This window comes from Rhincodon typus, chromosome 32, assembly GCF_021869965.1.
Source record: "Rhincodon typus isolate 14 chromosome 32, sRhiTyp1.1, whole genome shotgun sequence".
Lineage (NCBI taxonomy): Eukaryota > Metazoa > Chordata > Chondrichthyes > Orectolobiformes > Rhincodontidae > Rhincodon > Rhincodon typus.
Window position 1 is genome coordinate 2,237,926 of NC_063363.1, and position 12,686 is coordinate 2,250,611.

The 12,686-nt window shown below is 38.7% G+C and overlaps 1 protein-coding gene across 1 annotated transcript in view; it reads right to left on the reverse strand.

Moving 5' to 3' along the window:
- The window catches only part of LOC109937336 (glutamate receptor ionotropic, kainate 4), a 152,845-nt gene that overhangs the window by 54,504 nt on the left and 85,655 nt on the right, over positions 1-12,686 (reverse strand). The window contains exons 10-11 of the mRNA XM_048615532.1: positions 8,614-8,718; positions 3,528-3,635 (exon numbers count right to left, since the gene is read on the reverse strand). Coding sequence (XP_048471489.1) covers positions 3,528-3,635; positions 8,614-8,718 — 213 coding nt within the window. The remainder of the gene's footprint in view (positions 1-3,527; positions 3,636-8,613; positions 8,719-12,686) is intronic.

Below are 12,686 nucleotides of genomic sequence, written 5' to 3' on the forward strand. Positions count from 1 at the left end.
TATTTACTGGAGTTGACAAAAATGAGATGGATTTCATTAAAATATAAGTTTATAATAGAGCTGGACAGACTGAATGCAGGAATGATGTTTCCTTTGATGATGGGGATCAGCACAAAGGGTCACAGTGTCAATTATTTAAGACTGAGATGAAACATTTCTTCACTCAGAAGGTAATGAACCTGTAGAAATCTCTGCCACAGAAAGTTGCAGACACTAAGTCACTGAATATGTTTAAGAAAGAAACAGATTTCTAGGGGCTAAAGGTGTCAAAAGGTATGAGAAGAGAATGGGATTATAGCATTGAGGCAGATGATCTGGAGTACTGTGGGCAGTTTTGGCCCTCTAATTTAAGGAAAGATATTATTTCATTGGAAACAGTTCAGTGAAGGTTCACTCCAATGATCCCTAGTGTCGAGCAATGGTTAAATAGGTTGGGACTCTATTCACTGGAATTTAGAAGAATGAGAGGTGATCTCACTGAAACACATACAATTTTTAAGATGATTGATAGGGTCAAGCTCAGTGGAGAGTCTAGGACCAGACGGCATAGTTTCAGAATAAAGGGATACCAATTTAAGACAGATGCAGAGGAATTTCTTCTGTGAGAGGATTGAGTCTCTTTGGAGCTCCTTGCCATTACAGCTTTGGTGACAGAATCCTCATGTATATTTAAGGCTGAGATAGCTAGATTCTTGAACAGTCCAGAGATCAAGGATCATGGGAAAACGCAGGAAAGTGGGAATGAAAAATGTTGGATCAGTCATCATCCTATTGAATGGCAGAGCAGTCTCAATGGGTTGAATGGCCTACTCCTGCTTCTATTTTCTATATTTCTAATGGGATAATTGAAAGTTAAGGCAGATGCTTGCAAGACCCAAAGGTGCCAAAACAGTCTGGCTTAAGCAATTGTGCCTATTTTAGTTCACTAGGTACAATTTAAAGTCTGTCATCTCTAAAGAAGTAAAAAGGTTGAAATTAGCATCTTAAACTGGTATCCTTAAACAAAAACCACACATTTCAAAAGTTTTACTTTGTTAACTGACTTAGTCAATCAACTAAAACTGTGGAATAAAATACCTATATATTTTCAAAGACATCATGATGTTTTGCTTTATAATTGCTAGGTATTCCTGGAAATGTTAGGTAAATGGTTTTACAATGGTTGACATTATTTATAGGAGTATGTAACATTGCTTGTACAACTCTTGATTTAAAATGTTGTGTCAATTCTTCACACAATGAAAGCTAGGCTAGAGGAACTAAGAGATGAATATTTGTTTAGCTGCCAGGACTCTAGTTACAGAAGTGAGGTAACATGTGATGACTCTCATCTTAAGCTAATGGAAAGACCATAGGATATAGGAGCAGAATTAGGTCATTCAGACCAACTAGTCTGCTCCACCATTCAATCGTGGCTGACATGTTTCTTATATCCATTCTCCGGCCTTCTCCCTGCAACCCTTGAACCCTTACTACCAAGTTACTGGAAACCATTTCCCAGTAAGAAATGAACAACTCTTGGAATTAGGAATAAGAGTTTTTGCTGCATAGTTTTACTTGCTGCAGTGGCACAATTCTTCTTAGACACTTTAACTTCAGATCACTTCAAGAACAGGAAAAAGGCATTGCCTACAATGGCAATGTTCAAGGAATCTTGGGCCTTGAAGAATAAGAACTCTCCTTGTTTGCTACACTTCTTGTTTGTTAAGTATTTATAAAATCCTGCTTAATAAATTCTACTTGACTTATAATACTGCTTATTCATATTTTGTTAGGTCAAGCAAACTGAGGATCTCATTGTCCTAAATTAAGAATTAAGAGTTTTTAAATAAAAGAGTGTTATACTTCAAAAACCCTCTATACTTACAGCTGGTAGGCAAAGGGAATACTAGAACTGCGGGCACAAAAATTGCTAATTGTCTGGGAACTGTGAAATTAGCATAATATGGGTAGTGTAATGAACATGGGTAAACTCTGGGCATAAACCTGGCAATGACAGGAAGCAAGAAATAATAATGTTGCGAGTCACAAAGGTCAAAGGGGATCAGTCAACGTTTTCTGGTCAAACATGAACAAACATGGTTGAAACAGGGAACTGTGTAAGTTTGCAGCACAAATGGAGGCTATTGATCAATCATGCTTGTGGATGATCTTTACTACAAACTTATTCTACTACTTTGTGTACAGTCCTGTAGTTTACCCTGCTTCAAGTATGCATATTTTTTCCTCTTACAAGATGCTGCATTTGTAAGGTATTGCCTCCACAAGTCTACACAAGGAATTTTGGCATCTTTCTTTCATTCTTATTGATAATTTTAAGTTGATTCAATCTCATCACTGAATCTCAATCAATCTTCACTCAATCAAACTCCTTCCTAATTTCAAAAACTATCATTAAATCCCTGAGCCTTTTTAAAATCAACGAAAATAATCAAGTATCTCATCTCAACTTACATTTAAAGCTTTCCTCTCCAGCAGCAGTTTGCATGCAGGTTGTCCACAGTTTGAATACCATTTCAAACTCGACAATTCTGAGCAGAAACTCTTCTAAATTGCATAAACATGTGCAGAGCAGGATGTCAGCCATGCCATTGAGTCCATGCCACCATTCAATGTGATGATGGATGTTGTGTATTTTAATTCCATTTTTTCATCTTGTTACCCTTACAAGATCAACTCCATTTAAATATATTAATATTTTGACCATAAATTTTCAACGGTTAACCCAAGTCCAATGCAAACTTGTATGCCTCCAAGAATTAGGGGAGGCAATAGCCTAGTTGTAGTATAACTGCACTGTTAATCCAGAGACCCAGGTAACATTCTGGGGACCCAGGTTTGAATCCCGCCACGGCAGATGGAGGAATTTGAATTCAAGAAAAGAAATCTGGAATTAATGATTACCGTGAATCCATTGCCAAATGTCAGAAAAACCCATCTGGTTCACTAATGTCCCTCAGGGAAGGAAACTGCCATCCTTACCTAGTTTGGCTTACATGTGACTCCAGACCCACAGCAATGTAGTTGACTCTTAACTGCCCTCTGGGCAATTAGGGATGGGCAATAAATGCTGCCTAACCCAGTGATGCCCATATCCCATGAATGAATAAAAAAAAGGAGATATCAAATAGAATTGATCTAAAACCAATTTTTGGATTCAAATTTTCTTTCTATGGCTGTTTTTGTGACAATACAAAGACAACATTTAAACTTTATAGCCAGTTGATCCTATTCAAATACAAAACTTTTCACTGTACTCATACGAGTACATGTCATTATAAAGCTAATTCAAGAATTATATGAGATTGCCACTATAATTAGGTGAATATACCTCAGATATCTTATGTATCTCATCACTCTTATAGCCTTGGCTTTGGATGGTGCTATTTGAATCATGATTAACTCATACCATGAGACTTTGATAGTTCAATGAATAAGTATTTTTGCACATTGGAAGTGTGTATCAGGTTAACCTTTCCATTTTAAACTCTTCAATTGTACTATTGCTGTTTATGGCTAGTGCTTACCAAAATTGTTGTCACTATTAGAGTCTTATTGAACAAACTCTCTGAAGCATTTAAAAAGTAATTTTTTTTGTCCATCACTAGCCCATTCTGTGAGTGCCAGATTCCAACCTGTGGAAAGAAACAAAATTTTATACTTATTGACGGAGAAGGGAAAAGAGTTAAAACCATAAAATATTTGTTATTTTAAATTCTCACTTATTCTTACTGTGACTTCAATTTCATTACCATCAATATCAATTTCTGAGGACAACTTTCTGAAAAACACCTGCAAAAAGCAGTTCCTCACAATATTTCAGTTCTCTAATCTAAACCTAAACAAAGCCTCCAATTTCTTTTACTTTTGAAATGTCATTGACATAAGACTTATGAAATAAAATTATTTGCAACTATGCACATTAACTGAAATAACTAAGTTTTGGTGACTTAAAGGCTGAAGTACCCTTTGAGAGGAAATAAAATCTTGTTATCAGGACAGATTATGTCAACTCGGGTAGTAGACAGGGTGGTGAAGGAGGCATTTGGCACATTTGCCTTCATTGGTCAGAGCATTGATTACAGGAGTTGGATATCAAGTTACACCTGTACAAGACATTGGTAAGGCCACATTTGGAGTACTGCATACAATTCTGGTTGCCCTGATATAGGAAGAATGTTATTAAATTGGAAAGGGTGCAAAAACAATTTACAAAAATTTTACCGAGACTGGAGGGTTTGAGTTATAAGGAGAGGCTGAATAGCCTGGGACTTTTTTCCGTGGAGCATAGGAGGCTGAGGGGTGACCTTTAGAGGTTTATAAAACCATGAGAGACATAGTTAAGGTAAATACCCAAGGTCTTTTCCGCAGGGTGGGTTAGCTCAAAACCAAAGGGCGGTGAGAGGGAAAAGATTCAAAAGGGATCTGAGGGGCAACTTTTTCCGCACAGTGGGTGTTGCATATATGGAATGAGCTGCCAGAGGAAGTGATAGAGGTGAGTACAATTACAATATTTAAAAGAAATTTGGGTAGGTACAAGGATAGGAAAGGTTTAGAGGGATATGAGCCAAACACAGGCAGATAGGACTAGTTCAGTTTAGGAAACCTGGTCTGCATGGACAAGCTGGGCTCAAGGCTCTGTCTCCATGCCGTTTCAGTCTATACTTAAAAGATTAAGTCTGCTGTAATTAATGGTTTCAAGATAATAAGGGGAACAGATAGGTTAGGTTTAGAGGAAGTATTTCTGCTGATGTGAAGTTGAGAACTGGGGTATAGTCAAAAATTAAAAAAAAACATGTTTTCTCAGCAAGAGAAGAAATTTGAAACTCCTATTTGGAAATGGCAATTGATGGTGGAGCAATTGATAAAAGTGAGATTGTTAGATTCTTGTTAGTCAATGAGTTATGAAGGGATACAGGGCAAAAGTGAGCTATAGAATTAGACTGCTGATCCACCACTCATTAAATAACAGAATGGGTTTGAGGGGCTAAATAACATCACCCTGTCCCTGTGATCCTATGGTGACCTATTAAACCATTAATTAACAGCAGATTGTAAGATACAGGAAAATTCTCATGTAGCAACTCGGCAATAGTCTGGAGTAAACAAATTAATGATTATGGTGACTTTCACAGCCACTATCGTGTCCACCTGGTCCAGCAGGCCTCGCTGCAGAGGTCTGAGAGAGACAGCCACCTGGAGAAATGCCATCCGTTCATCTCTTGCATCTGAATTTCTGGTAACAGTCTGTCCTGGGTTCCTACCAACTTGTAAGGCCCTTGACAAACAGATCCTCAGAAGCCATGAGGTCCAATTGCTGCTCATTATTCCAAGTGTTGTGCTTACTGAGGATGTGTACGTAGAATAAAACAATTTTTCAAGTTACTCCTATGAAAATAATAAAGCACAGTAGCAAACAGATACAGACTGAATGTGTGTGTTCGGCAAATGTCTTTAAATATTATTTACAATGGCTCGGGAAAATCTATCCAGCCAGTCCTCACTTAATGGGTTCATTGTTGGGTGTGATAGAGTTAGGGTTAAGGTCGGGGTTATTCCTTATGAGCATGTTAAAATTACACTGGAACTCTAATGACAAAATGTCACCCGAACCCCGAGTATCTATGAGGCTGCCACCTCTGGTCTAAACACTATAGGAAGTGTGTCATAGGTCAGAAGGACGGACATTTGGATACCAGTACTGGACATTAAATATGCACATAGTTTATTAGGACAAAGTAATCAGGGTACTAGTGAGTGGTTAGACCTCAACTGGCTCCCGTACACCCATTTGAATGACCCCTACTGCCAAATTTACTAGAAATGAGAGCATCAAACTCTGTCTTCTGTCTTTCTGAAGTCTATTAATCCTAACTGCTTACCATCTCTCTGGGCTACTTAGTATCTAAACCCATTTATACCTTAATACTTCCATCCTTCATTAATCTAATTCTGTGTGTATCGTCACGAGGCTACACCACTTTATTATTGAAGATCTGATGTTTTAAATTTTTACTGTATTGTCTCTTATCAAATTGCAACATATACAAAGAAAACTGTTTAAAAAAATACAAAGCAACCTCAAGATGAAAGTGACAGAACAAATGAATCACCTTCAAAAGATGATATATGAAACTCTCAATAAGCCAGACATCCAGTGAAATCTATCACAATTTTAAGGAGACATTAATAAATACAAAATACTGAACAGTGAAATCATGGTTATCACAGACAGACCCACCAAAAATAACCTCTCAGAAGTATACATTGGAATAAATTTTTCAAGGGAGGTTCTGAGAGTTTTTGGGAGATTACTGAAAGGGAAGCAAATATCTCCAATTCCCTCTTTTGCTCAAAGAACCTAGCACGTGGTTTTCACAGTGCCAGCTCCTGAAAAGAAGCACCAGCAAACTGAGAACTTTAAGGTTATTGCAACATTCACCACTGCTGACTGCATCCAATAAACCAATGAACCAAACTTGGTCTGGGAAGCCTCATGCTTTAAAAGACAACGAAAGGACTCTCATTGCATATCCTTTATATTAGACACAGTCTCCTGTAACTTCATATCTGTGCATGTGTGAGTAGAAAAATGAGTGCCCAAGGAAGTGAACAGAGGCCATGCTTGATGTCCATTCTTTTTTTTTAGTCTTAGCAGGTAATAAATGTACTGCTTCCTTAAATAGTAAAGACCATATTATTTTATTTTTCTGTATTCTTGATTATGCACTAATGGGAAAAGGACTGTTTTGAAACCTAGGATTGCTAAAGAGATTGATGCACTTATAATAAATGCCAGTAATTTTTAAGAACATTCAGTTTGCACTGTTGTTGCTCAACCACTGCAGGAGGTTTAGTTCTGGACAAACTGGTACTGGGGCTGTGAACAAGATGAGATCTGGCTGGCAACAAGTAGCTGATTGGTCTGGGGGTGGTGACCAATTGTCAATGACAAAGGCCTTCTGCCTGTCAACAACAGTGTGATTGGCTCCCAGGTAGTTGAACAGCTTGTGCGTGTGAACATTATAGCCAGAAGCCTTCAAACTTCTAAAAGGGAAGGCGCTGTCCTTACTCTGTAGTTAAAAATACCTACAGACTGAAAAAAATCAATTTATTTTCCTTCAGCAGTTGCTGTAAGCCGTGACTTTTAACCAATAAATCAGAGACACTATATGGTTTGAACTGATGTCTCTGTGCCCCCTGCAGCCAGTGAAAGTAACTAATGAAGAGAGTTTGAGGAGCAGCGAGTTCTGGCAAGACAAAAGGATCATCTTAGCAAACCAGTTGGACAGGGGCCATTGAACTGTCTTCCTAATTTTTCCCTTCACCCATAACACCAATATTTATTATGTGTTTGTCTGAATGTGTGTGCATTCAGGGAATTTTAGAAGGTGGGTTAGTGTTTAACTGCTAAAGTTATATGGCAACAGGTCAAAGTTGTTTATCTATAGCTAGAATCTATATTTGTAACACAGAGTAATTCTTCTTAAGGCCAGAAACCTGTTCCATGCTTTCTGTCACCTAAAAGACAGGGAAATCAGGAATTTTGTGTACTTTTTACAATCTTTAACTTTGTGATGACTCAGCACACTACCCAAGTGAGGTGTAGCAAGCTCAAGAAAACGAGGCACTTGAATCCTTATTGCTGACGGTAAAAAAAATTAACTATATTTTTGATTAGAAACATGTAGTCCCATGTTAAAAAGAACTTAAACTTTTTTTGTGACAAACTAAAGATAGGAGAAGCTGGTTCCCCCTTCTCACCTGGTCGTAACAGTATCTCAGAGAAAATACAAATGCTAAAGAACAACAGAAAATGGTTAACTGAGAGGTGAGATAAATCATTTGGTATAAATTTGAATAAAATATTTGAAATCTGGACACTAAATTCTCATGCCTAAGTGAGAAGGAAAAATCGAACCCATCCAATTACAACCTCATCGGTCCACAGTCAATCATCAGCAAGGTAACTGTCATTCTTACCTTGTCTGGTCTACATGTGACTCCAGACCTACAGCAATGTGGTTATACAAGGATTATGAAGCACACTGTCTGAAGAGTGCCGCAAGAACCCCCAAGTATTGCAAGCTCACTTTCAGCAGGCCTATCATCTGCTCTATTCCTAGTTAATCAGTGTTAATCTGTGTCATCAGCCATAGTTACAGAGTCCTGGTCTCCCAGAAACCATCTTTACAAGGTATCTAGATGTGAAATGAAGCAGACTGAACAAGCTTCTGTGTAAGGTCAGGCGCGGAGTTATTTGCAAGCCGATTCTTGCTTGAAAGGGTTCCAACAGATGTAAGAACCCTGGGAAGAGCATTGTGTTTAAGCAGAAGTTGGCTATCAATAAGGTCAGTACCTTGGAATAGGTTCTGGCAAATCTGGAAGAGATCCTATGTTCCAGCAGATGGCAATTGTTGAATAGTAATTGAGGCCTTGGGAAGAGATGATCAGTCCATCATGGCGGAACCAGAATTGAACTTTTTTTCAACTGTTTTCTGTGGAGATGAGTTTGGCTGCTGACAACACAGCATGAAGATTTCTCAAAGTTGTTTACTAAACCCAAAAGAAGCTACAAAAATGCTCTAGCAGAAGTGAAAATTCTCCCATTACCTGATTCAGTGCATCTCTACTGCGTCTCATAATCTTCAGAATGTAATTAGTTCTTTGACCCTTGCTATTGAATTCAACATGACCAGTTAGACCTTCTAATTCCACCTGGATTTGGGCACACAAAAAATTGGTCATTGACACAGTTTCATTTCAAATATGTTCACTGACAAAAATTTAAGAACATAAAGCTCAATTCCAGAGTCAGGTTGTCTGCAAATCTTGCAATCCATTTTATTTACGTACATTTTATTTCCACAACTCTCTACAGTAATGCAGATTCTCTTACTATTAGACAGTCATTTAACCCTTGCACATAAATGGCTCCTTACCCTTTCTCTCAGATAAATCTCAACTTTACACTTTGTCCCAACAATCCCCCTTCCATTTGTTTGGGTGGTTCACCAGCACCACATTAATGAAATCGAGCTGTTATATCGGCTACCGTTACACTGCAGTGACAGTATTAAAGAAAGAATAGAGCTTTAAATCTGTGTTTGACAACTTTATTTTAACCAAAAATATTCAGGCATATGAGTAAAGATGGGATGTGGAGTTAGGTGTCACATCAGTTAACCCTTTGAATGGCACAGTAGGCTCTCCTTGATTCTGTGTTCCAGATGGACTGGATAAGGAACTGAGAGGAAACCACCAATCAGGAGAATCTATCAGGAAAAGCAGGTTGTGGTTCTTTTCCCTGTCAGAAGAAGTCAGAGCTTTTTAAAATTCTGAAAGAGTTTTGGTAGAGTAGATTTTGAGTAGTGTTTCTACTTAAGTGAAAGATTTGAATGAAGATTTGAATAAAAAAGTGTAAGTGCAAATTAAATAAGTTATACAACTTTATAAGTAGGTTCAGAAAGACAGAAACCTGGTGGATCACATACATAAGCCTTTGAAGGTGTTTAGACAAGTTGAGGAAGAAGAGAAATGTGGCCACCACTCTTTGAGACAGTGAATTATTACAATAGGGAGTGTACTATCTCCTTCTTACATATGAAATTTTATAACTATTGTGTGAGTGAGTATAGAAATATGAGGTTAGTTCAGATGAATGCATAGCTGGAGGGATGGTGCAGGAGGGAGGGATTTAGATTTTTGGGGCATTGGGACCATTTTTGGGAGCAGTTGGACCTGTACAACGCAAATGGGTTACACCTGAATCGGAATGGGACCAGCGTCCTTGATGGAAGGTTTGCTGGTGATGTTGGGGACACTTTAAACTAACTTGGCAGGGTGGAGGGAGAGGGTGAATGAATGGCCAAATTTAGAGAAGAAAGTAAGAAAGTCAGGAAAGCATAGACATTTGTAGGCCAGCAATGGCACAAGGCAGTTTGGCAAAGTTGGATGGTATTTATTTTAATGCTAGGAGTCTGATGAACAAGACAGATAAGTTGAGGGCACGAATTAAAACATGGGCATATGGTGCCATTGCTGTCACTGAGACATGGTTGAGAGAGGGGCAGGACAGGCAGCTCAATATTCCAGGATATGCGGTCTTCAGATGATACAGGAAAGGAGGTAAAGAGGAGGGTGCGATGCAATTTTGTTAGGAAATTACAGCAGTAAGGAGGGATGACATCTCAGAAGACTCCTCAAATTAAGCCATGTGGATTGAACTTAAAAACCAAATAGGAGTAATTATATTGCTGGCAGTGTACTATAGCCCCCAAACAGTCCAGAGAAATAGAAGAGCAGATGTATAGGCAAATTTCAGGGACATGTAAAGGTAATAGGGTAGAGTTAGTAAGAGATCTCAACTGTCTCAACATTAACTGGGGTTGTCACAGCGTGAAAGGTTTAGAGGGAGCAGAATTCTTTAAATGCATCCAAAACAACTTTTTAAACCAGTGTGTATAAGGTACTTTGATCCTTTTTGTCAAAATCCATATTGCTTCAAGCATTCACAGAGTTCCAAAAAACTGCAATTTGAGTTGCATATGCAATGGACCCCAAAGGTCTTTGTAGATTGACAATTCTGGATTGACTTCAATATAGTGAAATAGTTTCAGAGTTTTTGTGCCTTTTGACGCAGGTGGATATTAGACCAGCCTGGGGCATTGCACAGTCACTGAATTTTCAGTGTGCCACCAATGATCCAATATTGATGTGTTGAGGACAGTGTCTAGGCTGGTGTGCCTGCTCCCTGCTTACACAAGGGAGCAGTGTTTTGCTGAAGAGTGCACAAGAACAAAGGTGATAGTATGAAGACAGCATGCAATGGATTCCCAGCTGGAAAGAGCTAGTTTCTGGATGATGCTTACTGTGGTCTTGGTCTATGTGATTCTTTCCAGTGGCTCTCAGTAAGTATAAGACACTTGTTAGAACTCAGCTGGAGTACTGTGCACAGTTCTTGGTGTCACATTAAAGGAAAGATGTGAATGCATCTGAGACAGAATGCAGAAGAGGGTAACAAGCATATTTCTTAGAATGAGAAACTTGAGTGAAGAGGACAGGTTGGAGAAGTTGGGACTGTTCTCTTTGGAGAGAAGGCTGAGAGGAGACCTATTAGATATTTTCAAAATTCTTATGGGGTTAGAGAGGCTAGATCAGAGAAACTATTCCCGTTTGTAGATGGATCAAGAATGAGGAGGCATGGATTTAAAGTAATTTGCAAAAGAAGCAAATGTGACACGACGGAAACCTTTTTCACACGACGGAATGTTACTATGAAGGAATCTCCTCAACCTCTCCCCTTACCTGACCCTCGGGTTAAACCACCACCAGCTGCCTCTCTCTCTAATGAGACAGCAAAGTTATGGTCTGATAAGACTAATGCGATTTTACCTTTCAGTTAGTGTTTGGAATGCATTTCCTGGAAAGGAGATGGAGTCAGGTTCAACTCAGGTATTCAAGAAGGCATAGTTTCTATTTAAATAACCATTCAATGTGCAAGGGTAGGGTGAAAATGCAAGAGGATGGCACTAAATTGTCACACTCATTTGGAGAGCTGGTGCAGACACAATGGGCTGAATAGCCTTCTCAGTGATTCTATGAGGTGAGGCTAAAACTTGCTGTTAGCCACATGGTAGAAAGACATGATCATGATCTTAATGAGTTTAGATTGAGATTCCAGGAGTTGAAATATTGCTCCATCTACTTTCTTTCCCCTTTCAGATATTTAAATCACATTTTACATTTTTTCCGCCTCTCAGATATTTATCTAATTCCCTTTTGAAAGGTTCACTGCATCAATGGATGATGGAAACCTCTGGGAATTGGATAAATATTTGAAAGGGAAACAAAAAATGCATTATTGTGGGAAAAGAGTTGGGGAATAGGACTAATTGGATACTTTTTTCATAGTGCCAGCACAGATATGATGGGCCACATGGCTCTTTTTGTGCTTTAACTTAGTAGCCCAGGTGCATTTAAGGGGAAGCTAGATTAGCAAATGAGCAGCAAAACAAATACAGGAAATGTTGGTATGGGTAGATGAAGAGAAGTGAGGGTTTTGTCTCCATTGGTACTGATTATTTGGGCTGAGTGGCCAGTATCTGTACACGGGACCCAATGTAAATTAATGTCAACAGTTGGCTAAAGCTGCACCAAATATCAAAAAGAAACCATTATCTGAGAGAGAAAAACTGATCATTCCTAAGATGCTTATTGAAGTCAAATAAAACTGGTTTCCCTTCTTATATAAGTAGCACAGATTTCTCACTCATATACAGGTGGTACACATATTTCAGTGTGGACACAGAAAGAAAGACTTGTATTTCTATAGCACCTATCACAACCTCGGAAAGTTCCAAAATGCACTATACTCTTGGAGGCGCAGTTACTGTCTTAAGCAGGCAATGCAGCAACCATTTGTCCATACCAAAATCGTATAACTAGTAATGTGATAATGGTTTGAAAATATGTTTTAATGATATCACTGTAGGATACACGGAGGCCCGGTTTTCTTCCAAAAGCACCACGGGACTTTTCACATCCACCTGAGAGTCCAAATGGCTTTAACATCTTATCAGGCAAATGTAATTTCTGACAATGCAGCTCTCTCTCAGCACTGACCCTCCCAAAGTATGTTTTTCCCTCAGCACTGACCCTCCCTAAATGCAGCATTCCCTCAGCTC